The sequence below is a fragment of the Phacochoerus africanus genome, chromosome 15 (genome assembly GCF_016906955.1).
Source record: "Phacochoerus africanus isolate WHEZ1 chromosome 15, ROS_Pafr_v1, whole genome shotgun sequence".
Classification (NCBI taxonomy): Eukaryota; Metazoa; Chordata; class Mammalia; order Artiodactyla; family Suidae; genus Phacochoerus; species Phacochoerus africanus.
In genome coordinates this window covers 50,775,437-50,800,975 of record NC_062558.1, presented here as the reverse complement: position 1 = coordinate 50,800,975, position 25,539 = coordinate 50,775,437, and the positions used below count along the sequence as shown (strand labels likewise).

Sequence of the window (25,539 nt, the reverse complement as noted above, 5' to 3'; positions counted from 1 at the left end):
CGCAAAAAGTTAAACCATATGGAGTTGACCATATGACCCAGAAATTCCACTTCTAGAGAAATGAAAACATGTCCACTCCAAAAACTTGAACACAGATGTTCATAATGGCATTAGTCATAATATCCATAAAACGTAAATACCCACCAACTGATGAGTAAATAAAATGTAGTATATCCATACAATGGAATATTATTTGGCAATAAAAAGAGATGAAATCTGGGGTGATGCAAATGTTCTAAAATTGGTTATGGTAGCATTCCCATTAGGGCTCAGTGGAAACAAATCTCACCAGTATCCATGAGGACAAAGGTTTGATTGATCCCTGGACTCACTCTGGGGGCTAAGGATCTGGCATTGCCATGAGCTGTGGTGTAGGCTGGCAGCTACAGCTCTGATTTGACCCTAGCCTGGGAACCTCCATATGCTGCAGGTGCAGACCTAAAAAAGACCAAAAAAAAAATGGTTATGGTAATGTTTGCACAACTCCATTAATCTGGTAAATATATGTGAATTAGATACTTTAAATAGGGGAATTTTTTGGAGTTGCCTGGTGGCTCAGGGTGTTAAGGATCCAGCAACGTCAATGCTGCAGCACAGGTCACTGCTGTGACCCAGGTTTGATCCTTGGACCTGGAGCTTCCACATGCCACAGACACAGATAAATAAATAAATAACAAATGAAAAGTATTATAAGACTTTTTTTTTAAAATTTAAATAAATAGGGGAATTGTATGGTTTGTGAATTGTGTCTCATAAAGTTGGCTAAAGGAATGAAGTACCGACACATGCAAGGACAAGGATGAACCTTGGAAATGTTATGCAAAGTGAAAGAAGTAAACCCTAAAAGACCACTCCATTCCTCTGAAATGTCTGGAGTAGGCAAATATGGAGACAGAAAGTGTATGAGAGGCTGCCCTAGGGCTGGGAGATGGGAAGGACTGGGAATTGACAGATAAACAGTATGAGTTTCTTTGAAGGAAAAAGTTCTAAAACTGATTGTGGTGGTGGTTGCACAACTCAGAATATACAAAACATCCACTGAATTGTACATCCCTTTAAATGGGCGATTTCTATGATACGTGAATTGTAGCTCAAGAAAGCTGTTTTAAAAAATTGGATTGTTCGGCCCAAATTGTGTGGGAAAAAATGTATACCCTCTCATATTAACACTGTTTATCTCTAGGTTGCAGCTTTATGGTTTACTTCCTCCCTTTTCTTCTGCATTTTGCTCTTTTCACTGTTATTTTTACATAAATCGTACTTAAAATCACAACAGTCCCCTCTAAACTCCTACGAGAAGCCGTAATGGCCAAAACGACTATATTGCACAGAAGAGGTAACTCCGGTTGATGGAGGCCCGAGGATTCTGGTCCATGAGCTTGCTGTCCCCTCCCCATCGGAGGCCCGCCCTGGACTGGCAGGACCCTCCTCCCCGCCGTCCGCAGGAGACCCTGCAGAAACTTGTGGGAAGTGGAGGCCGGGGAACCGCAAATAGCCAAGGACCAGGCGCGGCATGTGGATGAGGGGAGGGTTCCTGCAGCCTACAGGGCGCCGGGAGACCAAAGAGATGGTGTGGCTCACACCTCCACGACTCTGACCAGAAGGCTGAGATCGCGCGGGATCTCGCAACCGCGCCACCCCGCAGCCTTCCCGCCAAACTAACGTCCAATCAGGATGAGCCACACTCCACAGGTCACACACCCACCAATCAGAAGTGGGATACTGGGGCCCGGCCCACCCCGCGAAGCGGCGAGCCAATGGGCATTGTGGCCGGTGACTGAGTCTTGCAAGTGAGCGCGCGCAGAGCAGGGGCGGTTGGACTGCAGCAGCGGCGGTTGAGGTCGGACCCTCGGCGGAGCTCACCATGGTATGGCCTGGGGGAAGGCCGGCTGGCTGGGCGGAGAGGCGCGTACCCCACGGCTGGGACAAAGCCTCCAAGGCCGGCCGAGGAGCCGCCTGTGGGCCTCTGTATCGCCTGGGTAGGAGCCGAGGCTGAGATGGAGGAACGGCGAAGCTCCAGCTCAGCCCCGGAACGGATGCCGGCCAAGGCAGCTGGCATCTGGCCCAGGGCTGGGGGGAAGCGGAGGGCTGCGGGTTGGAGCGCAAGGAACCTGGTCAGACACCAAGGTTGTAAGAATGGGGCTCAATCTTGATTAAGCTTCAAGTAACTAGGCAGAGGGGAAATGCAGTCTACCGGACGCGTCCCTGGCCGAGGCCTTGCTGCCTGCGCGTTGCTCCCAGCCGCGGTTTGTAAATGGAGAGAACAGGGCATGGTCTCCGATCACAGATTGCTCCAGCGCTATGGGACCTCCAAAGTGAATGGCGAATTGTATTGGAGTAAGGCAGAACAAACAGCCTGCTTTCAAAAGGGGTGCCCAGGAGTTCCCGTCCTGGCGCAGTGGTTAAGGAATCCGACTAGGAACCATAAGGTTGCTGGTTTGGTCCCTGTCCTTGCTCAGTAGGTTAAGGATCCGGCGTTGCCGTGAGCTGTGGTGTAGGTTGCAGACACAGATCCCGTGTTGCTGTGGCTGTAGTATAGGCTGGTGGCTACAGCTCCAATTCGACCCCTAGCCTGGGAACCTCCATATGCCGCAGGAGTGGCCCAAGAAATGGCAAAAAGACAAAAAAAGGCGGGGGGCTGCCCGGGATGCTGATGGGTCCCTCCTCTGGAGGACCAAGTTCTGCTCACCAGAGGTCATTCTGGAATGGAATGCTTCTTTTTGTCTTGATGTGGGATGATTGATATATTATGTGGCCCTCTGATGCTGAGATTTGGTGCTTATATAATAGAAAACAGGACCTCAGGTTCTTAGAACTGTAAGCTAAAATTTAGACTGGGATGGCTTCCAAGTTTTAAAATAACCTAGTTATTGCATAGTAGCAAACACTTAGGTTCTGGGGCTAACTCTAGTCACTGTCATCTAGGGTGCTTAAGAGCAAGCGGTTTCCACAGGGTCACATAAGCTGCCTGAAAAATAAGGTTTAAGAAAGCCCTAGACACTCTGAAGCACATCAAAGGATTAACTTATGTTCTGCATGCCAGAAGTGACAACAGCCCCACAGACGGGGGTCTCACATATATGTTCTGGTCCCCAGCGCGAGTGCATCTCTATCCACGTGGGGCAGGCAGGGGTTCAGATCGGCAATGCCTGCTGGGAGCTGTACTGCCTTGAACATGGAATTCAGCCCGATGGTCAGATGCCCAGTGACAAAACCATCGGCGGTGGGGACGACTCGTTCAACACGTTCTTCAGTGAGACTGGGGCCGGCAAGCACGTGCCCAGAGCCGTGTTTGTGGACCTGGAGCCCACCGTGGTCGGTAGGTGCTCGGCCCATTGGGCGGCTCTGCTGGGGGATGGGAGAGCCTCGAGAGCCCATGTAAGCTCCTTTGGGTCCCTCTGTGGAGAGGACGGAGGCATGTGTGCTTGCCCGGGGCCACGTTGGCCGAGCAACTGAAAGGTCAGTGCTTGAAATGTGGGGCTCAGGTTCCTAATTTAGGGAAATCTATACAGAAAAAAGCTGCTTTGCCAGCTGTAAGACAGGCTGCCCAAGCCACCACCCCCACCCCGGGCGGTCAGGGGGTCGTGTGCACCCCGCCTACAGGTGGTGGTGCAGGCCCCCCTGCTCTGTCTCCGGGCTGGTGCAGGAGAGTTTGGCCTGAGTCTCGGACTTAGAAAGGTGAGTAGAGCACCTTGGCTAGGTTGCTGAGAGTAGAAGCCCAAGGTAGTTCCCAAGGGAGCTGCAAAGAGAGAGCAGCTTTCCTGGCCACTTGGGGGATGACAGAATCTCCACGGCTGGCAGAAGCCACAGCCTTGTCTCGTGTGTCAGGGACCTTTCAGCGATGCCCTGGACGGAGCATGGCATGTGCAGAACCGCCTGTGTGTGGGCGGGAGAGCGTGTCCCTCCTTTGGGGTCCAGTCAGGCTCTACCTTCCCGGGGCCGTAAATGGCAGATGAGGCATGCGGATCACATGGAGGCCTCCCTGGGAGATGCTGTCGGGCTCCAAGGAGCGGCCCGTGCCCGAGAGAACTGGACGGGCCCGGCCTGTCTGTCCTGGCGAGTCTGCAGTCGCCCTCAAGAGCGTGGCCCGCATGTCCTTTGCAGATGAAGTGCGTACGGGGACCTACAGGCAGCTCTTCCACCCGGAGCAGCTGATCACCGGGAAGGAAGACGCAGCCAACAATTATGCCAGAGGCCACTACACCATCGGCAAGGAGATTGTCGACCTGGTGCTGGATCGGATCCGCAAACTGGTAGGAAGGGCCCTGGCAAGGCTTCCCGGACGGGAGGGCAGGCCTGCCTGGGGTGTTCTCCCTCCCCGTCTCTTGGCAGCACCACGAGGCCCGCCAGGCCCTTCCTTCGCAGTGTGGCTGGGGCACGTCCCTGTGTCTGACCTCTAAGGGTGACTTGTGCTCCCTGTGGACACCGTGAACCCGAGTCAGCTTGCGGGGGCAAGGAGGGCGCCTGGCCGTGGCCGTGGCCTGGGCGGGGTGTGGACCCACGGCCTCTGCTCTCCCGCAGGCGGACCTGTGCACGGGGCTGCAGGGCTTCCTCATCTTCCACAGCTTCGGGGGCGGTACCCGGCTCGGGCTTCGCGTCTCTGCTCATGGAGCGGCTCTCGGTGGACTACGGCAAGAAGTCCAAGCTGGAGTTCGCCATTTACCCGGCTCCCCAGGTCTCCACGGCCGTGGTGGAGCCCTACAACTCCATCCTGACCACGCACACGACCCTGGAGCACTCGGACTGCGCCTTCATGGTGGACAACGAGGCCATCTACGACATCTGTCGGCGCAACCTGGACATCGAGCGGCCCACCTACACCAACCTCAATCGTCTGATCGGGCAGATCGTGTCCTCCATCACAGCCTCCCTGCGCTTCGACGGGGCCCTCAACGTGGACCTGACAGAGTTCCAGACCAACCTGGTCCCCTACCCCCGCATCCACTTCCCCCTGGCCACCTACGCCCCGGTCATCTCAGCCGAGAAGGCCTACCACGAGCAGCTGTCCGTGGCCGAGATCACCAACGCCTGCTTCGAGCCAGCCAACCAGATGGTCAAGTGTGACCCTCGCCACGGCAAGTACATGGCCTGCTGCATGCTGTACAGGGGAGACGTGGTTCCCAAAGACGTCAACGCGGCCATCGCCACCATCAAGACCAAGCGCACCATCCAGTTTGTGGACTGGTGCCCGACTGGGTTCAAGGTAGGCTGGGCAGCAGCGAACGTTCACCTTTAACCCCGGGGGCAGACCCTGGAGTGGGGTGCTGCCCCTTTGCAGATGGCCCCCTGTTCCAGGGCAGTTACACTGCAGGGAGAAACAATTTTAATAATCTGCTAGGTGGTTCAATCTTCTCCAAGTACTGTATATACCCCTACTTCTTACAACCACCCTGTACTGCCATGGGGTAATATACTAAAATACTTGACATTATAGAGACTGAGACAGCTTTTAGTATCTGACAGCCTCGGGGACAGGGAATAACACAGGGAACTTTCAGAGACCTCTGGCTGCAGGCCTGTCTGTCCACATTTCTCCATTGCTTCCTCAAGAAGCTTGTCATGGTCTGTGCTCATCATTTTGAGGGTTAGAAATCATGGTTTTTAGATTTTTACATGACTTCAGTCACTGGTTATCACTACATATTAGTTGACACTTATTTTTCTATAAACAATTTTAAATTCCTTAAGCAGTGTATACTGTGGGGGCAAAGGATGGTTCACTGCTGTTTCTCCAAACCAGCCTGGGGACACTGCCTCACACCCAGAAGCATGGTCATTTTAGGTGGCAACTCAGCTGTATTTAGCGTCACAATGAACCTGTGTTTGGAAGTCAAATAACAGAAGGTCCCACTTTAGATCTATTGTGATTACCAGGCTAAAAGCCTCTCACCATGCCTGCAGTGGTTTACTTTGTGCCCCGGTTTTTGATAAAAGTCCTTGTTCACAACTGATTGAAGACTGACAGAGTGACTCACAGAAAAGGGTAAAATCTCTAACAAATTTCACTGACCTGGAAATGTTCATTAAACCTTTTGTAACAGGTTTGCAGACCTTAGAGTTATACGTGGGGGTTGAAATCCTCCACTCACCATGATCTCTGGAAGGCAAGGACATCCATAGAGGTTTCAGCTGGGCAGCACCATGGTGAGGTGTAGTGTCCTGTACTGATTCCCCTCCTCACTGGCTGAATTCCTGAGCCAGGCAAAGATTGGTCTGTGGAAAGGTACAGGTCACAGCTTTTGTCCATAGAAGCTTCTTCTTCTTCTTTTTTTTTTTTCTTTTTCTTTTGAGGGCCACACCCATGGCATATGGAGGTTTCCAGGCTAGGGGTCAACTCGGAGCTACAGCTGCTGGCCTGTGCAAGAACCACAGCAACATGGGATCTGAGCTGTGTCTGTGACCTACACCACAGCTCATGGCAGTGCTGGATCCTTGACCCACTGAAGCGAGTTCAGGGATCAAACCCGCAACTTCAAGATTCCTAGTCAGATTTGTTTTTGCTGCGCCACAACAGAAACTCCCATAGAAGCTTCTGAATCTTAGAAGATGGTTCTGCCCCAGATGGACTGTGTTGAATTCTCATGGCTTCCAGTCCTTTTTGTTAGTCTGTGACTTCACCATTTTTTCAGGGTTATACTATTTCCAAGGAGTCTTTTCTGTGTTTAAGTTATTTCATTATAAAAAGGCAAGTATGGTGCAAAATATTAAAATGGTCCAAAAAGCTGAAAAGCTGAAGTCCTCTTCCCTTTCAGAGCTTTGTCCTTCAAGAGATACTCTGTGTGTATTCACATCATGCTTCTTGGTAGTGATCTTGACGGCAAGAGGCCAGCAACACAGGCAAAGAAAATACACTCTTTTCATGTAGGTGACAGACTTGACTCATCGCACACAGGTAGCCAAAGGGAAAAGCAAGGTGGCAGCCATCCTGTTTGGAAGGGCTGGCCAGCCTGGTCTTAGAGCTGGGGGGTAGGGGGCACCCCTTGATCAGATCACAACCCCCTATACATGCCCCCTGCCCCCAGTTCCTCTGGAGAAGAGCTGCGTCAAGCTGGTGCTGGCTGCCAGCTGCTCCTTAGGTCAGGGCCAGCCACCTGTCCGCACTCTACCAGTTGTTTGTCCTCCAGCATGATATCTCCCAGCTTTGGTTGTTACTCTGTAAATGTTTTGAAGTACAAACACTCAGGTAGAATTCAACTTGCTCTTCTTTCTACCAAGTATACAATATACCTTGGACATATTTACAGGCCAGGGCAGGTTCTTCATTCCTTTTCATCATGGTACCGTGTTTTACTGTAGAGATGTGTGATAACTTGTTTCCCAGGAAGGACATGTTTCCAGTTTTGCCATTTCAAACAGTACCCTAAACTAAATATAAAAATCTTTATACATGTAGCTTTGTGCTCTTATGTGGGTAAATCCAAAACGTGACAGTATTGGGTCAAAGAATATTAAATGTTGTCAGATACTGCCAAAAAAGAAAGTACCAGTTCCCATGGGGCCCTTGTTTTTAAAAACAAGGTACCATTTTTCACGCCACAGTATAAACGTCTCCATCTGTTCCCCTTCTCTGGCAGGTGGGCATCAACTACCAGCCCCCCACGGTGGTCCCAGGGGGAGACCTGGCCAAGGTGCAGCGGGCCGTGTGCATGCTGAGCAACACCACGGCCATCGCCGAGGCCTGGGCCCGCCTGGACCACAAGTTCGACCTCATGTACGCCAAGCGTGCCTTCGTGCACTGGTACGTGGGGGAAGGCATGGAGGAGGGCGAGTTCTCGGAGGCCCGGGAGGACCTGGCGGCTCTGGAGAAAGATTACGAAGAGGTGGGCGTGGATTCGGTGGAAGCGGAGGCCGAGGAGGGGGAGGAGTACTGAGCGGGAGGGCGAGGCGGCCCCCCTTTCACCTGGGGCTGTAACGTTCCAGATGTTTACCTATTAAAGTTTCTGTATTGAGTGTCGTCTGCCCCTCTGTTGCTCTTCGGCCAAGTTCCCCGACCAGATACTTGCCTTTTCCGAGCGAATTCCTAGGGAAAAATCATGTTTCCTCCCAAACAGAAAAAATGAGGCACCTCAGTTGCTGTATTACTTCCAGAATAAGACTATAAGGCCAGTGGGGAAATCGGGGAAAATGTTTTAAGTTTAAACACTCCGGATCCTTCGCGCCCTTCCTCCGGGACCGGAAGCGGTCCGGGTCACAGTCGCGGGACCACAGCGTTCACCCTCCTCGCCCCGTCCTCTGGAGGAGCTGCCCCAGAGCCTCCCTCCCGTCCACAGGGGCACCTCTCATCAGAGGCATGCGTGCCCGCCCAGCCAGGCCTCCGCATCGCACTACCAGCCCGTTCTTGTCAGAGTCGTTCCGATCCTGCGCGCCGCGCCCCGCAGGCCGACCACTTCCGGGGCCCGCTCCGCCCCTCAGCGAGCGCCGCGCGCTTCCGGGTCTCTATGGTACTGACTTCCGCCGCGAGCCACACCTCGCGAGACTTCGGCGGCGCAGCAATGGCGAGACCGTAAGTGCCGCTGACGGGAGTCGGGAGAGCGGGCTGGGAAGGGCCTCTGGCGAGATCGGGCCGGTGTGGACGCGCCAGGACGGGGCCGCCTGGAGCAGGGTGGCGGCTAGGGGCGCGAGGCTTGTCCGGGCCCAGATAGCAGCCCGCAACCGAGTTCCTGCCTCTTCTCCAGATGCCGCGTCACTGCTCCGCCGCTGGCTGCTGCACACGGGACACGCGAGAGACGCGCAACCGCGGCATCTCCTTCCACAGGTCAGCGCGCGTGCGCGCTGGCGCCGAAAGGGTCACGTGTTCATTAGTCTGTCCTGCCCACCTGAGGAGCCTTCACTGCGCACGCGCTTCAGCGGGTCCGGCGAGGCTTGAGTTAGAGGCTGATGGTGGGCGGAGCTGCGGTGGAGAGGGAACTAGCTGCTGTCAGAGGCACCCTGGTGCAGAGCCAGTCGCTTTACGTTTTGAGGCCTTAGCTTCCTAGTCTGTGTGCCCACAGGGTCCGGGGGCAGCATGAGTCAGGACGGCCCTTCCCATCCGGTGTGTCGCCGGCGGCCCGGCGCTGACAGGCTTGTTGCCCTACAGGCTTCCCAAGAAGGACAACCCAAGGCGAGGCTTGTGGCTGGCCAACTGCCAGCGGCTGGACCCCAGCGGCCAGGGCTTGTGGGACCCAGCATCCGAGTACATCTACTTCTGCTCCAAGCACTTCGAGGAGAACTGCTTTGAACTGGTGGGAATCAGGTGAGCCTCCTGATTCCCTGGCAGGCCGCCCTGGTTCTTCCCAGCTCAGAATCTCAGCTTCCTCTCCGGACGGAAGCAGTTAGAGACACACACACCCCGGGTATCACTGTGTCAGAGGGTGCTCCTGGAGCCCAGACACGCCAGCAAAGGCACAAACATAGCCGCTCCTTTCAGGGGGTCAGCCCAGTTCTGGTGGGGCCTTTCCAGTCACCTTAATTCTCAGGAGGCTCTCAGGGAGGAGATGGGGTACCTCTTAACTTGGCATCGCCCAAACTAGCTGTTTGCAGTGTGCCTCCCACCTGCCCCAATGCTAGCCCAGGATCCTGTTCAGGGGCTGGGGGGCTGCAGGCTCCGCACCCTGCAGGTCAGCCTGGGGTGCAGGCCCTCTTCTCTACTTCAGACTGCTTTCCCCTACAGTGGGTACCACAGGCTGAAGGAGGGAGCAGTCCCTACAATATTTGAGTCTTTCTCCAAGTTGCGCCGAACAGCCAAGACCAAGGGGCACAGTTACCCACCCGGCCCCCCTGACGTCAGCCGGCTTCGGCGATACAGGAAGCGGTAAGCGCTGCGCTGGGGGATGTCCCACTTCACGTCTGAGGGACTGGGCTTTCGGGTGGAGCCTTGCTGGACAGGGCTCTGAGCCTATGGTTCAGGGATGGGGGTTAGGTGGGCTGGTGAAATGAGGTCAGTGAGCCCTGAGCCTGGCCTGTCCCTTGCTCTGTCTCCCTGTAGCTGCTCTGAGGGCCGAGGGCCCACGACTCCGTTTTCTCCACCTCCACCTGCTGATGTCACCTGCTTTCCTGTGGAAGAGGCCTCAGCACCTGCTGCTCTGTCTGCTTCCCCTACTGGGAGGCTGGAGCCTGGCCTCAGCAGCCCATTCTCAGACCTCCTGGGGCCCCTGGGTGCCCAGGCTGATGAAGCAGGCTGCAGCACCCAGCCCTCCCCCGAGCGGGAGCCCGAGCGGCAGCCGTCCCCTCTGGAGCCTCGGCCTGTGTCACCCTCAGCATACATGTTGCGCCTCCCTCCTCCTGCTGGAGCCTACATCCAGAATGAGCACAGCTACCAGGTGGGCAGTGCCCTGCTCTGGAAGCGGCGGGCTGAGGCTGCCCTTGATGCCCTGGACAAGGCCCAGCGCCAACTGCAGGCCTGCAAGCGGCGGGAGCAACGGCTGAGGCTACGGCTGACCAAGCTGCAGCAGGAGCGGGCACGGGAGAAGCGGGCACAGGCAGATGCCCGCCAGACTCTGAAGGAGCATGTGCACGACTTTGCCATGCAGCTAAGCAGCAGCATGGCCTGAGTGAGGAGCTGCCCATCAGGGTTCCTGCCTCTTCCTCCTTCAGGATCTGCCTAGAGAGGGACCTGACTTGAGCTGTGTCTGACCTGCCAGATGCCATAATAAAGCGGTTTCTAGGAGTTCCCATTGTGCCTCAGTAGGTTAAGAACGTGACTAATATCTGTGAGAATGTGGGTTTGATCCCTGGTCTTACTCAGTGGGTTAAGGATCCAGTGTTGCCACAAGCTGCACTGAAGACAGCAGATGCAGCTCAGATCTAGTGGTGCCATGGCTATGGCATAGGCCCCAGCTACAGCTCCAATCTCTGGGAACTTCCATTTGACACAGTATGTCCCTTAAAAAAAAAAAAAGTGGATTCTAGAAAGAAGCCCTGTTCTCTGCCTCTGCAGGGGGTGGGGCCCCCTGAGGTCTGCTTCCCCCCAGACTGGCTGTAGCCTGGAGGGCTCAGACCCTGGAGGCCAAGCTCTTGGCTGTGGAGAGCAGAGCCCAGTTCTTGGCAACCCCTCCCCAAGCAGCTCCTTGTTCTACAACATTCTCTGAGGGACAGGGTGGTGTGCATAGAGGTCAGGGGCAATGCTGGGCAACCTTCACTTGACACTAAGACAGCCTTGATTTACCCAGCTGGCCTTTTTGGAAACAGTCATAAAATCCAGGCCAGATTTACTTCGTTTTCAAGAAAACAACAGACTTCCATCCCCAGACCCAATGTCCTTGGCAGTCAGACGTGGCAGAGTGTCTGTGCCCCAGCTGCTGCTCAGCCCCCACTCAGCACAGGCCTGCTTCATCTGCAAAATGGACAAGATTACTGACCTCGGGCTGCTGTGCCTGGCAAGCAGGGAGGGCCCCACAACCACCTTTCTGGTCCCTGAAGATATGGCATGAGGCATGGAGACCAAAGGGCCATGCACGTGGGCCAGTCCTGGCTCAACCTGTCGTCTTCCTTCAGTCCAACTGGACCATGGAAGGCCTCTTGGCTCCTGTAACCATCAGCTCAGAGCATGAGGACTTAACTTGGCACATGACATTTCTCTGCTGGGCCTCAGCCACAAAGGTCCCAAGAGCATAGCTGAATCCTTTTAAGTCCTGGAAATGGGCCTGCAGGGATGTGAAATTTGCTGTCTGGGGCCCTCGGAGTCCAATTTCATTTATTCACTTCATGCCCAGGAGAGGCAGATGCAGAGCAGGGTCACAGGCAGGTCTCAAGCCGTCTCCTAGCGTGCTGGTGGCCTGCAGGTAACTCCCCTCGCCCTAGAATGTCCACCTGCGTCTGGCACCTGGGGCTCCTCAAGGCCTGAGATATGGCAGGTGCCCCAATAAGATGAGGCACAGCCAAAGGCAGGAAACTATGGCGCTGACCATTTTCCCTGAAGTGGCTTCCTGGCAGCCAGGACAGAAGGATTCTTACTCCCAGAGGGGAGACAGAATCGTACCTTCTCCACTGGGGTGGACTTCACCTTCCATTGGGACAAGGAAGGACTCTGCCTATCCTTAGTTTCCCAGCTCAGGAGCAGAGGAGCCAGGAGAGCTGGCTGTGGGCCCCAGGCCTCTCCTCGGGTGGGGAGAGGCCAGAGGCTGGCCTGCGCTCCGCCCATCCCTCCCACCCCTAGGAGACTGGAGCACCTCAGTGAGGGTGGGGAGCTGCTGGCAGGCTGATCCCAGACCATCAGGCTGCAGCTCCAGGAGGACCTAGGCCTAGAGCCCACCAGTGGGGACTGCACGGCAAGGTGTAATGTGTCAGTAGCACTGCTGTGGTTTTAATGGAAGCGAGCCTGTGACAATAAAGACTTAGTGAGGGACAGGCAGGGACCTGGGGGCACCTCCTCTGACTTCACCCTGGCATGCCTAGAGACATGCTGCACACTCAGGCAGGTGGGACCCCAGAGCCCTTGTCTGTGCGGCCTGTCCAGAGTGCCTGACCTTGCAGGCCGGGGGCTGGCCTTGGGGCCCTTCAGGCCCATAATTCATCTACAGTCAGACTCCCTGCCATTAGTGCTGCCCAGGCACAAGTTCTGGGTGGCAGAAAGGGCCTTACAGCGACCCCAAGGGTCAGGGGTGCAGTATGGCCCCCACATTAAAAGGGTATTGGCAACAGGGCCCAGTGGCTGGATGTGCAAGTACCTGCCGACAAGTAGGGCCCAGAGCCAGCTCCCTGGCAGGTTTGTCTTCCCCACTGGGCCCAGCCCAGGACCTCTGCCTCCTCCCACCCCACCCTCCCCCCAAGAAAGGGTGCCAGCCAAGGTGCTGCTTCTCTGTCTGCTTCCTGTGGGACCTCTGTCCTCAGCCATGAAGTGGGGCACTTGGTGCCCTCCATGTCCCCTCAACTCCCTTTAGAGGCCCTGGGCACCTGGCCCCTCTGCCACAGGCCTGAGCATGGCCAGCACAGTCTACAGTGAGGCAGGGCAGGGTTGCACCGTGGGGCCCTCATATGTCAGCGCCCAGCTCTGCACACTGCTTGTCAGAGATGTGGGAGGCCAGAGAGTCGATGATGTCTAGCAGCAGCTGCTGGCTCAACGTGCGCAGCGAGGGCAGCTTGGAGACCTGTGGAGGCAACCAAAGGCCAGAGGATGGAGGTGGAGTCTTGCCAGGGCTGGGGGGCTATGGAGTCTTCTAGGTGCTTGACCAATGCAGAGCTCAGGCTGGCTCCGAGGATGGGGTAGAATGGCCATTGGGTTGGCAGTTCTGCCTGGTGATTCCCCAGGGCCCGCTGTGGCACGAGGCTCCCTCCCACCTGGCCACAGCCATGCCGAGGGGAGCGTGTCCTGGAGATGGGTGGGCGGCACCGGCGGGAGGGCCCTGACCTTGGTGAACTGGTGCACGATGATGTGGAGGCAATGCCGCTTCATGTCAAGCGCCTGCGTCTTGTCCGCCGCCTCTAGGATCTGAAATGGCAGGTTCCCTGAGACGCCGCCCACCCCTCACCCCCCACTCTTGCAAATGCAGGAGGTCCCTGCCAGATGGTCTACCTGTAGCACGTTCTGCACCGTTACATTCATTTCCAGGTTCTGCTTGCAGTACGCCTGCAGCCGGTTGTTGTAGAAGCCGTAGTAGTAGGGTGCCGCAAACAGGTAGCTGGGGGCTGGTTAAGGAGCTGCCAGCCAAGGGTGCCCTCCCCCAGGACAGACTCCCTGCGCCACAGCCGCCAACTCCTGCCTGCTCAGACGGGGTCAGGGGCACACATCCAGGGCTCCATCCTGCAGGGACACTGCCCTGCTCTCTCCATAGCCTCTGAAACACTCCAATTCCAAGGCCCTGATCAAGATCCAGAGAAAACTGAGGTTCCTCTCTGAGGAAAGGACCCATGTGCATGCCTCACAGAACCCTAAAGGGCACCTTCACCCCCACATTCAGACCCCCACAGAAGTGACATGGCCAGGAGTCACTCCACACAGAGCCGTGACTGACTCCTCCTCCGAGCCCACCTGGCCCTCCCGGGTGCACACCCCCCTGTGCCCATGGAGGATTGTTCCAGAGAACCCAGGACACGGAGCCGTGCCAGGAATGCCTGGGAGCTCCAAGGCAAGGATGCAGCGAGTCCTCAGGCGGCATGTTGACTTCGCCATAGTAGATGTAGCGCAGCATAGACTCGAAGGCCTGCCTGCTGGGTACCATCTCCCCGATGGAGATGTTCACCTGGCCGTCCTCAGGCATGAAGGACCGGAACATGGCCTCAAAGTAGCTGCAGATAATGGGCCCTGCCCTCAGCAAGGCACTGGCACCTTGCCAGCCCACCCACCTGCCCACCACACCCTACCCACCTGGAACGGGCAGCCAGGATGGCCTTGTGGGCTGGCCGTGGGTGCCCGTCCAGCAGGAGTGTGATGTCACAGAACTCTGCGCCTGCACCCTCCAGGTATGCTTTCATGTCCTGGATCAGAGATGTGCCTGGGGGTGTGGAGGGACCCTGAGCAGGCGCCCCCCAACCCCCAGCCATCCCTGAGCCAGAGAGTGGCCTGATTCAGGGCTGGGGACCCCAGGGCACCTCCTCCTGCACATCTGCCCATGATGACCCTCCAAACAACCTCCCCCAGGCAGGGGCTGCACCAGGCCCTATTCTCCTCAGCCCCAAACACACTCCTAGGCCTGGCCACCCCCCGCCCCAGAGTCCAACCTTCTTCCAGACTCAGCTCACGGGGCCCTCCCCTCACCCTGCACTGGAGCCCTTAGCTTGGCACGCCCCAGGCACTCGCCCTGTGTCACCTGGAGCCAGTGGCCAGGGGCAGCACAGGCCCAGGCCAGGGGTTGAAAGAGTCTCTGAGGCCCCTTCCCGGGCTGGGTGGGACAGGACAGGGAGGTGCCGAGCATCTGAGGCTGCGCTCACCCCTCACCAGGCCGCCCCAGATGTGGGCACACCTAGAAGAGAAGCTGAGCGACTAATCATGGGACCCTCAGCTTGTCGCTCACTGCAGACTCTTGGACCTGGCATTGTGTTCAGGGCAGCACTCGCTGGAGAGGGCCCATGTTCCCCCCACCCACCCACTCTCCCAAGTGGGCCCAGGGGTTGCCACCTCAGCATTCAGCCCACCACCATGCCTGAACCTGGGCTGCCTGTGGTCGGGCCCCAGGCCCCAGGGACAGGGACAGGGACAGGGTGAGTTTCCTACCAATGTCCACAGGCTGGTCTGAGGGGGCACGGGTAGGCGGCTGCTGTTTCCGCCGCACGATCTCCACGATCAGAGGGGACGAGAGGTGCTCAAACTCCTTCATCATGATCACCTGGTTGAAGTGGGACTCCTTCACCACGAAGTTCAGGCAGTGCTCCTGGACAGACAGGCACCGGGTTTGGGGTCAGGCCTTGCACAGGGCAGCATGGTTGCGTGGGGTGGGGCAGGGCAGGGTGGGCTCCCCGCAACCCCGCACCTTGAGCTGGCCCAGCTGTAGCCGGGCGGCGCTCTCACACACAACAAGCACGTTCTGCAGGTCCACGGAGGCCTCGATGTACTGGCGGCACAGCTGCTCCAGGCGGCGCAGCTGGAAACTCAGCGCCAGCTTGTACACGTCCATGATGAGCAGCACATCCTCCACATGGCCTGCGCCCAAGAGCCCCCTGAGCCTCAGTGATACCCAGGCCACCCCAGTCCTGTTCCTGCACCACCCCCAGCGCAGCCAACCTTTCCGCGGGTACTTGATCTTGTCGGTGTAGAGAAACTGCATGAGCACCTCAAAAGGCTGGGCCTCGGCCTCACGGATGGCCACGCGCAGCAGCGGTGGCCGGGCCCCACCAACAGCCCCAGCAGGGCTCTCCCTGGGCACCAGTGCCGCCTCCTCCTCCAGCTTCTACAGGGAGAGGAAGGGGTGCTCAGAGATACCCCTGGGAGCCGCTGCCCAGGCAGGAAGGGGACAGGGAGGGGGCAGGGAAGGGAGTAAGGGTGGGCAGGGCGGAGTCAGTAGCCCTTACCTGGGTCAGCCATTCCCGTGCCTGCACAATTTTCCTGCGGAGCCAGCGGCTACGCGCTGTGACAATGGCCACGTGGCCCTGCACGCATTCTTCCTTCTGCAGAAAGATACCCTGGTGAAGGGCGAGGGACCCTCACCCTGGGGGCAGGGCTGTCAGCAGGCACAGAATGGCACCCACCTCGCCCAGCACAAACTCCACGTCGCAGAACTGGCGGCTCTCCCACAGCCGTCCGTAGTCCTCGTGCAGCGTGCACTTGGGGTAACAGGAGAACTGCAGGCAGAGACCCCGCTGCTGGCCAGCTCTGCCCTCCCCCCAGCTCAGCTCAGCCCCCCACTGGCTCCCGGGAGCCCCACCCTGCACTCAGGTTCCTCAAACTGCCTTCTGCCCCAAGCCCTCCAGCCAGGTAGCCAGACTCCTGAGAGGCTGCAGTCCCACCAGAAAAGCCCCACCCGGTCGGGCCCCACCTGGAACCGGTACATCTCCCCACTGCGGATGTTGTTGTCCACGGTGCCCCCAAAGATGTACATGGCGTCCGAGATCACAGCAGCTGCATGGAAGAGCCTTCCGCTGGGCAGCTGGGGGAATAGGACAGGTAGGCAGGAGGGGACAGGGCAGGGTGGTGTCTCCAACAGGGGTGCTATCTGAGGCCTAGCATTGGCCGGGCTGAGAGCAAGGTCAGTACCAGTGGCCTGGAAGAAGGGGCCAGAGGTCCGGACCCCAGGGACAGCCACAGTGGGAGAAGTAGGGCCTATGTGGGCCTGCAGGCAGGACAGGTTCTGTGGACTCCCAGGGTGGACAGCAGGTGCTGGATGTCATGTGCTGCCCCCATGTCACCCAGCCAGTGAGGTGTGGGCTCCTGGCCTCACCTCAACATTCTGTGTGACCCCTAAGCCTTGCCCTCCACATCACAGGACCAGCTTCAGGGAGTGAGGAGTAGTGACAGGAGCGCTGGTTCTCACCTCTGAGGCTGGCAGGGTGGGCTGCCTGGCGTTGGTGCTGCCAAAGTCCAGGCCAAACACATCCCGGGACTTCTTGCAGGCACCCCGCTCCTCAGAGCCCAAGGCAGGTGCCTCCTCAGATGCAGATGCTCGCTCTGGCGTCTCAGCCCCACCGACCTGGTGGGGAGGCACGTGGGCGCATGGCCACTGAACCAGGGCCAGGCAGGTGGCCAAAGACCACTGCTGTCCCCTGTGCTGTACATGCCCAAGGTAGGGACACGTGCTGTGTGGACAGGGTGGGGGAGGAGCCACGGGATGAGGGCACTCCCAGCACAGCTGGGATGGGAGCTGGCTGTGGTCCAGGTGTGCATCCCAGGAGGACCTCCCAAGCATGGCACACACACACCAGGCAGTGGCGTGTTAGCTGTGGGCAGCAAGATGGAGAGTGGGCCAGAAGGACATGTGCCAGGAGGATGCAGGTGGGGTCGGGCCAGGGCGGGAGTCCCAGCCTGACTTCTGCTGGCTTAGACACTGGCCCTACCCACCTGTAGACTGGCAGCACCCACCTCACTGTCTGAGCTGGGCTGGATGACCTCCCAGGTCTGGAAATCCACGTCATAGCAGTGCAGCTCATTGGGGAGTGTGTTGTCAGCTGCGCCCCCAAACACGTAGAGGTGGCGATCAAAGGCCACCATGGTGTGCCCATAGCGCCGCTGCGGCGGTGGCGGGGAGCCCCGGAGCAGGTGCTCAGTGGGGATGCGGGTCCACCTGTCATGGGTGTCCACACCACACATGAACCATGGATGGGGTGAGGGCTCCTGCTCCCCACAGCCTCCACCCAGGTCTGACCCCACTGTGGGCCTGTGCGCAACTACCCTGTGACCCTCACCCCATTTCACTCTGGCACCAGTTCTGCCTGGCTCCATGCAGCCCACTGTGGGTCCTGTCCTCACCCCCCAGCCAGGGCAGGCAGCAGTAGCAGGGCCAGGGGCTGGCATCTGACCAGAGACACAAATGCTGGAAGCAGGGCCTATCTGTCCTCACAGTGGGACAAAGGCAAGGCTGCCCAGGCCCCTGGATGCCTGGCTCTACTGCCCCTGAGGGGCCCAGGGGGCCTGCAGCCCAGGCTGCACAAGGGCCTGTGACAGCCCTGCTAGAGGGGGCAGCTCCAGGCACTGGTGTGGGATACTGGCCAGGGCTGCCACCAAGGCACTCACGTCTTGTCCTTGAACTCAAACTGGAAGAGGTTGTTGGTTATCTTGGCCCCACTCTGCCCCGAGAAGACAAACATCCTGTCGCGGCACACGGCTGCAGGGAAGTTGCAGCAGGAGGGTGGGATCTCGCCGCTCTGGGCCACCTGTGGGGGAGGCCGCTCAGCAACTGCTACTTTTATTCCATAAATGTCTGTGAATGAGGCTTCATGGGCCGATCAACTCAGCCCTGCCTGAAATGGCCCAGCTTCGAATAGCAGAGAGGCCGGGGCGCTTGGAGAGACCACCTGGTAGGACACTGATGGCATGTGCCACCCCCCACCCCCACACCCACCTGTGTTCAAGGAAGGGCGGCTCATCCCCAAAGTACATTAGCATGAGTCTGTAGTCACTGTGGGAACAAAGCAGCCCCGCCCCTCACCCTCACCTCCTCCCAGCACGTGAGCTCCCGGTCTTGGAGGCCGATGGTCCACATATCATTCAACCTGCATTAGGACAGAGGGTCAGGACCCCACAGCTGGGCTGGAAGGCAGGGTGGGCCTGGGCCCAGCCAGGAGGATGGCGCCAAGAGGAGAAAGCACCACTGGGGATGCTGACCAGGGGGCCATGGAGAAGCCACGGGCTGGGGGCTGTACCAAATCCCCGCAGCCCAGGCCCCTGGGTAGCACATATGGAATAAGTGGCTTCATTTACAACGTGGAGGGTGGCAGGGTGGCTGCTGAAGCTCTGGGGAGCAAGCTTGTGCTATTTTTGTAATCAGAAAAATGCAGCAAAGCCAATTTTTCTCCAACGAGGAAAAGGCCTATGACACAGGCAGGAGCCCTCTGTTGCCTCCATGGGGATGGGCCTGGGCCCTCAGGGTCACTGCTTACTGCAGGCTGAAGTCTTCTCTCCCCAGACATTCAAGGGGCCACCACCCAGACCCCTGGCTCTGAAGGCACCTAGGGCTTTGGAGGTGGCCCATCCTCTGCCAACTACAGATGGGGAGAGGAGGCACCACCCCCTAAGTCACCCAGGGACCTCCAGTGCCAGAACTTCTGGCCTCTGTGAGGGTCCGGTGGGAGCCCTACCCCATGGCCTTCATCCTGCCTAACTTCCTGTCCCCCCCACCACAACTTGTCTGCACATCCACACTTCTGAGAAACCCCCAGCTCAAGTGCCCCCTCCACTCTGCGCCTCAGTGCACTTCCGGACTGCCACCTACCTGGCGTTGCCGTCATAGCCGGCAAAGATCCACAGCTTGTCACTGTACACTGTGGCACCATGGGCAGACCTAGCAACTGGCAGCCTGGGTATGAGAAGGGAGTGAGCAGTGAGGACATCCCGTGTAGACCAGAGCTTTATGGCCCCATAAGGACAGGGCTGGGGCCAGAGCCCCACGAGTCCCACCAGGCCCCAGGGCTGCCATGTCCACATCTGCTAACATGGGCTCTGGGGACACCAGATGGGCCCCTGGGGATAAGAGAGGGGACTCTGGCTGGACTACTGGTAATAAAGTACAGCAGCAAAGGCTGTGCTCTTGAGGCCAGGGCAGCTGGGAGAGGAGTCATACACCCAAGGGCACAGAGCCCCTCCCAGCTCCCAGGCAGTATCAAGGGTGCACAGGGAAAATAGGGCCAGAGAAGCGCCCAACAGCGGTAGGTCGGGTCCCTGTACTCTGGGAGGAGGGAATCTAAGAGCTGGGGAGGTGAAGACAGGAGGGGTTGGGAGTCCACACCAACTACCAGCTTTGGTCGCTATGTGCCCCAGGCCTCAGGTCCCCATCTGCAGAGGCCAATCCAAGCCCTCAGCCCCAGGACCCAGCGCCCACCTGCATAGCCCCAAAGGTCTCAGCAAAATCTCTCACCGTCCTTCAATCTTCCACTCTGTCCACTGGCCTGTTGCAAACTTGTATTCAAAGAGGTCATTTTTATTCTTCAGGTTAGAATTGGAATAAATGTCCCCAGTGTAGCCCCCTGTAAAGACAGTGACAGGCTGTCACACCCAAAGGCAGCAATTTCATCTTAAAACCCAGGAGATGGTGGCAGGATCTGGCCTCAGTTAAAATGTACCCTGGGAACCCCTCCAACCCTGAGAAGCCCACCCCTGCTCAGACTCTGGAGAGAGATGACCAGAACCCCTGGAGCCTTGCCCCTGGTGTGTGTTCTGGGGGCAGCCACCAGCCAGGCCACAGAAGCAGACAGTTCCACCCTCAGGAGATCAGGATGGTTAGGGAAAGGCCCTGATGCAGCACAGGAGCTCAGAGGACGAGGGAAATGCTGGGGTGAGAAGAGGCTGGCCAAGACCAGCACATGACCAAGTCTTGATGGGAAGGCAGTGTGGGCCAGGAGGGGGGCCACTCACCAAAGACGAACATGCTGCTGCCGTAGACCACGGCCGAGTGGTGGTAGCGGGGGGCAGGGGGTGTCCCGGTGGTGAAGGCCCTGGGGGGACAAGGGGCAGTGGGTGTCAGTACGGGACAGGCTCCATCACCCCTAAACTTCTTTTTCCTTTTCTTTTTAATAGCAGCACCCATGGCATATGGAAGTTCCTGAGCCAAGGTTCGAATCTGAGCTGCAGCTGCAGAAACACAAAATTCTTTAACCCACTGCACCGGGCTAGGTCACACCCATGCCTCCGCAGCAGCTACCTGACCTGAGCCACTGTAGTCAGGTTCTTAACCCACTGAACCATAGCTGGAAGTCCTTCTTTTGTACTTCGAAGGTAATGTCTATCTCATTATAGAAACTTAAAACATTGCTAATAAGAAAAAAAAAAATAGCACTAAAATTTACATATAAGCCCTTTGCCAGAAACCACCATCCACATCTTGAAGGCTCTGGCCCACACTTTTCCCACACATTTTTATGCATCACAGTAATTTTAATGGAATCATGTGATAGATATTTTGGAATCTGCTTTGTCAACCTAACAGTAGAATGCAACTAGGTCTCCTTGCTACTCTGGGATCATCAACACCCAAATTCCCACAGCTGCACTGTATTCTGCAGCACGGGTGACCCACAGGTTTTATCGATCAATTTAAACACCCATTTATTACTGCTTTCCCAGGCCTGCTCTTTTTCAGTTTTATAGTTAGGCAATTTTTTAAAAAATGTATTTTAGGGAAGTTCCCAGGCTAGGGGTCCAATTGGAGCTGCAGCTGCCAGCCTACACCACAGCCACAGCTACGCTGGATCCAAGCCACGTCTGCAACCTATACCACAGCTCATGACAACACTGGATCCCCAACCCACTGAACGAGGCCAGGGATTGAACCCATATCCTCATGGATGCTAGTCAGATTCATTTCTGCTGTACCACAATGGGAACTCCTAGTTAACCAATTTTCAACAAAGATTTATAAAGTCTTGAGAGTCTTTAAGTTAATCTGTAACTCTTGGCCATATTTTAAAATTAAGCATGAGAGAAACAACACATCATCTTCCACGGCAATCCCAGGGCCACCTGGGTGTCTGGGCAGAAGATGGGTGTTAGGTGGGGAGAGGGGTGGTCATGCCACCTCCAGGTTCGGCAGCTGTGGGTCTTGGACCCAGACATCCTCCTCTGACAATGGGGGACAGTGAGACACCACCCCAGAGGGCTGTCCCAGAGCTGCTGTAGCACCTGGGGCCAAGGGGCTCCTGCATAAGTAGAAGGCACAGCTCAGGAGGAAGCCTGGCATCTCCTAATCCTGGGATCCTCCTCTGTCAGGAGGGGGCTGGACTGGAGCAGACGGGCACTAATGTGTGGTGTTCAGAGAGGGGAGGTATCTTGCCCAAGGCTACACAGCTGGGGAGGGAAGCGAGCTCTCCTAGCAGAGGATGGGCCCCACCAGGCTGGGAGCTGCCACTGCCAGCCCCTGGGCAGCATGCACCCTGCAGCTGCAGACTCCACCCTGGAAGGACCTGCCAACCCATGGCCCCTGGGAGATGGGGCTGGTGACTGAAGGCTCTCCTGAGGCAGAATCTCCTGGGTCAGATAGATCCCTTTAGGTATCAGGATTCAGAACAACCAGTCTCAGCTGGGGACTGGAAAAGAGAGCCAAGCGATGAGGAATCACTCAGGCGTTCCGGGCAGGGTGTCCCATGCATGGGCTGGGCCTCGGTCATCTCCTTGAAGTTCCTCTTGTTTTCCACCAAGGGGACTTGGCTGGCAGCCAGACCCCCGCACGGTGCTCTGAAGTCTGGAGAAAAGCAGGGCTGGGTGCCGGGGTACCCACCTGCACCAGGAGCAGTCCTTCACGTCGAAGCGAAGAAGGTCGTTGAGCATTGTCTTCCTACAAGACAGCAAGGGACCCAGGACATGGACTCAGCAGCCCGCAGGAGAAGGCAACTTTTTTTTTTTTTTTGCCTTTTCTAGGGCTGCTCCCGTGGCATATGGAGGGTCCCAGGCTAGGGGTCTAATCGGAGCTGTAGCCCCCGGCCTATGCCAGAGCCACAGCAACGCAGGATCCGAGCCGCGTCTGCGACCTACACCACAGCTCACGGCAACGCCAGATCCTTAACCCACTGAGCAAGGCCAGGGATCGAACCCACAACCTCATGGTTCCTAGTTGAATTCGTTAACCACTGTGCCACAACGGGAACTCCAGAGGAGGCAGCTCTTTGAGGGACTCAGCCAAGGCCAAGCAATGCTGATGCCCAAAGAGGTGACCCCAGGGGAAGCTCCCCAGCTGGTGTGGCACCCTGGACTGCCATGTGGGCGGGACCAGCTGCCCTAGGATCAGGACCACGCACGATCCCTGGTACCATATGCCTCTCCCCAGCTCCAGAATCCCCCCATACTCCCACTCTTATGCCTCAGAGCCCCTTCTCCAAGGCTGTGCCAACAGTGCCACACAATGCAAAGGCTTGCTCACATGTCAGGGAGCTCCTTCCCTTCTCTCTAGCTCCCTGCCTCCTCTTTATTGCAAGGCTAAGGGAATAGCTGTGTTAAAGATACAATAAAGCAGAGAGCAATCCACAAGCCAGCATTACTCTTAACAAGACCCACCTGTTAGACCGAGCCCTTATCAGTAAGAAGGAAGCAGGGCGTGGACCCAAGAAGAGCCCAGCACACCTACCCACCAGGCCACCTCACCTCCGAGAAATGGCCTGGGAGGTCAAAGAGCCTGTGTGAGGCCAGAGCCAGGCAGTGGGGCTGTGATTTAGCCCCCCTTCCCTTTCTGATCTGCACCCCCTCCAGCTGTATCAGGTCATCTTTCTTTGTACCTAGTCAGTCTTTACAAAGTTGCATTAGAATGAGACAAATTTGTATCCTGTTTCTTAGTGTCACTTTGTAGAAAAAATATTTCTGCTCCTTGTTACACAGCTGTCAGGCAAACTCTACCAGCTGCAGAACACACTATACAGGATATCAGGCCTTTTCTGGTTCGGGAATTGTCTGGGTACTGGGATTCAGATCTAGCCCTGGCCCAGAAGACAGATAACAAACACCCGTGTGCTCTGGGGACTGCTGCAGCCAATAAGAGGTGCAGGAGGGGAGGGGAGGGCGGGGCCGCCAGCTGGTCTGGTTGGTCCAAGGGGAGGGGGTAGATTTAGAGGACAGGCAGGACAGCAGGAAGCAGGGAGCAGCCAGCAAGGAGCTGAGCAGGAGGATGCAATCAGAACCCAGCAAGGCAGAGATGTCACCCAGCACCACTCGGACAAGGGCAGAGGGGCAGTGTGGGCACAAGCTGCCAGGAGCGCTTATGCTTTTACTCACAGAGAGGGACACATCCCACCCACTCCAACTGACTGCTCGTGGAGAAAGGGAATTTGGGACAGACAAGCTGGAAGCCAGCGGCCACGCCCAAGAGACCCTTCTCCCCAGGCTGTGGGTCTGTGAGGGGTCCTGCTGACCACATCAGCCCCAGATCAGCTCCCTGGGGATCCTGCAGGATCAAGGCTGCAGCACCAATCAGAGGCCAGCTCTTCTCCTGTGCTTGAAAGGTGCGGACAGGACTCAGGGGCAGGACGGTCATGTGCAAACATCACACCCTCAGCACAGGGACACCTCCAACCTAACCCCCTCACAGCCCATGCTCACTGACCCTCAGGAGCACCCTGCAAAAGGCTCACCCTCTTCTGCAGAGGAGACCACAGTGCAGCTGGCACCTTTAAGCCACCTGCCCCAAGCCACAAAACTGTAACCTGAACTGAGCCCTGTCTGTCCAGGAGACAAAGCTTCTGCCCCACATCCACCAGGTTCCCAGCCCTCCAGGGCCCTGGTGGGCATCCCCAGCCTCTCCTGAGCACATCCACACACAGAGGGAGGGAAGCCTGTGGACTTCAGGCTGTGCAGGTCTGCACTCTCCTACCTCTGGTGGTTGCCATGCTGAGCCCTCTGCTTGGTACACTCATCCTCTTTTGCCTGGCTCATGCCTACACAACCTTTGGATCATGAGCGCCTCCAGGAAGGCCTCCCTGACCCAACAGGACCCCCTTCTCTGTTGTGCCCACCCCCTGCACTTGCCATGGCCCAGCCCACAGAGACGGCTCTTTCCCTCTGGAGCAGTCCAGCTCCTGGGAATGAGTGGCAGAAAAACATGCCAGGAGAAAGAAGCAGCTGCCCAAAGCAAGGGTTCATCTGGGCTGTTTCATATATATCTATATCTATATCTACCTATCTATATAGATATAGATATTTAGGGTTGCAACCAAAGCATATGGAGGTTCCCAGGCTAGGGGTCCAATGGGAGCTGTAGCCGCCAATGTACACCACAACCACAGCAAGGCCAGATCCGAGCCACATCTGTGTCCTATACCACAGCTCATGGCAACACCAGGTCCTTAACCCACTGAGCAAGGCCAGGGGTCATATCTTCGTCCTCTTGGATACTAGTCAGATTCGTTCCTGCTGAGCCACAATGGGAACTCCTGGGCCATTATCTTTTTTTTTTCAGGGTCACATCTGAGGCATATGGAAGTTCCCAGGCTAGGGGTTGAATTGGAGCTGCAGCCGCCGGCCTACACCACAGCCACACCAATGTGGGATCCGAGCACCATCTGTGACCTACACCACAGCTCACAACAATGCCGGATCCTTTTTTTTTTTGGCTTTTTGCCTTTTCTAGGGCCACTCCCCTGGCATATAGAGGTTCCCAGGCTAGGGAGTTTAATCAGAGCTGCAACCGCCAGCCACAGCCACAGCAATGCGGGATCTGAGCCGCATCTGCGACCTACACCACAGCTCATGGCAACGCCGGATCCTTAACCCACTGAGTAGGCCAGGGATTGAACCCACAACTTCATGGTTCTTAGTCAGATTTGTTAACCACTGAGCCATGACGGGAACTCCAGCAATGCTGGATCCTTAACCCACTGCACAAGGCCAGGGATCGAACCCGCAACCTCATGGATACTAATTGGGTTTGTTACTGCTGGGAACTGTTCATGGGCTGAGATATACTTCCAGGAAAGTTATTTCCAGAATTTACAGCAACATGGAGAAGCCCTTACAAAAGTGAAAATGACAGGAATAAACAAATCTGTATCCTGCAAACCTCA

At 56.9% G+C, this 25,539-nt stretch overlaps 4 protein-coding genes across 8 annotated transcripts in view; 2 read left to right on the top strand and 2 right to left on the bottom strand.

The window, feature by feature from the left end:
* Nucleotides 1-7,579, bottom strand: part of P2RX6 (purinergic receptor P2X 6) — a 37,949-nt gene extending 30,370 nt beyond the window's left edge. For all 3 annotated transcript variants that reach the window (XM_047759419.1, XM_047759422.1, XM_047759423.1), the window contains exon 1: nt 6,090-7,579. In XM_047759419.1, the coding sequence (XP_047615375.1) occupies nt 6,090-6,114 (25 nt within the window). In that variant the 5' untranslated portion in view covers nt 6,115-7,579. The remainder of the gene's footprint in view (nt 1-6,089) is intronic.
* Nucleotides 1,245-7,946, top strand: LOC125115457 (tubulin alpha-3 chain-like). The gene is given in 6 exon segments (XM_047759417.1): nt 1,245-1,867; nt 3,097-3,319; nt 4,105-4,253; nt 4,522-4,581; nt 4,583-5,203; nt 7,575-7,946. Coding segments are annotated over 6 exon segments (1,353 nt in total). The 5' UTR covers nt 1,245-1,864; the 3' UTR covers nt 7,872-7,946.
* Nucleotides 7,947-8,428: 482 nt separating this feature from the next.
* THAP7 (THAP domain containing 7) lies at nt 8,429-10,645 on the top strand. Of its 2 annotated transcripts, XM_047759426.1 has the most exons (5): nt 8,429-8,503; nt 8,676-8,755; nt 9,077-9,232; nt 9,650-9,790; nt 9,965-10,645. In XM_047759426.1, exons 2-5 carry the CDS (start codon nt 8,676-8,678, stop codon nt 10,527-10,529), a joined length of 942 nt encoding a protein of 313 aa, XP_047615382.1. In that variant the 5' UTR covers nt 8,429-8,503; the 3' UTR covers nt 10,530-10,645. The 2 variants fall into 2 exon arrangements, with proteins under 2 accessions (XP_047615382.1, XP_047615383.1); XM_047759427.1 differs by lacking the exon at nt 8,676-8,755 and having other exon boundaries at nt 8,466-8,503.
* Nucleotides 10,646-12,253: 1,608 nt separating this feature from the next.
* Nucleotides 12,254-25,539, bottom strand: part of LOC125115454 (leucine-zipper-like transcriptional regulator 1) — a 28,786-nt gene continuing 15,500 nt past the window's right edge. For both annotated transcript variants that reach the window (XM_047759415.1, XM_047759413.1), the window contains 19 exons: nt 22,272-22,328; nt 20,414-20,493; nt 19,917-20,025; nt 19,275-19,358; nt 18,498-18,555; nt 18,077-18,216; nt 17,426-17,627; nt 16,881-17,036; nt 16,386-16,496; nt 16,099-16,191; nt 15,922-16,017; nt 15,635-15,800; nt 15,384-15,553; nt 15,128-15,284; nt 14,282-14,408; nt 14,053-14,202; nt 13,490-13,595; nt 13,325-13,405; nt 12,254-13,064 (listed from right to left, as the gene is read on the bottom strand). In XM_047759415.1, coding sequence (XP_047615371.1) covers nt 12,948-13,064; nt 13,325-13,405; nt 13,490-13,595; nt 14,053-14,202; nt 14,282-14,408; nt 15,128-15,284; nt 15,384-15,553; nt 15,635-15,800; nt 15,922-16,017; nt 16,099-16,191; nt 16,386-16,496; nt 16,881-17,036; nt 17,426-17,627; nt 18,077-18,216; nt 18,498-18,555; nt 19,275-19,358; nt 19,917-20,025; nt 20,414-20,493; nt 22,272-22,328 — 2,260 coding nt within the window. In that variant the 3' untranslated portion in view covers nt 12,254-12,947. The remainder of the gene's footprint in view (nt 13,065-13,324; nt 13,406-13,489; nt 13,596-14,052; nt 14,203-14,281; nt 14,409-15,127; nt 15,285-15,383; nt 15,554-15,634; nt 15,801-15,921; nt 16,018-16,098; nt 16,192-16,385; nt 16,497-16,880; nt 17,037-17,425; nt 17,628-18,076; nt 18,217-18,497; nt 18,556-19,274; nt 19,359-19,916; nt 20,026-20,413; nt 20,494-22,271; nt 22,329-25,539) is intronic.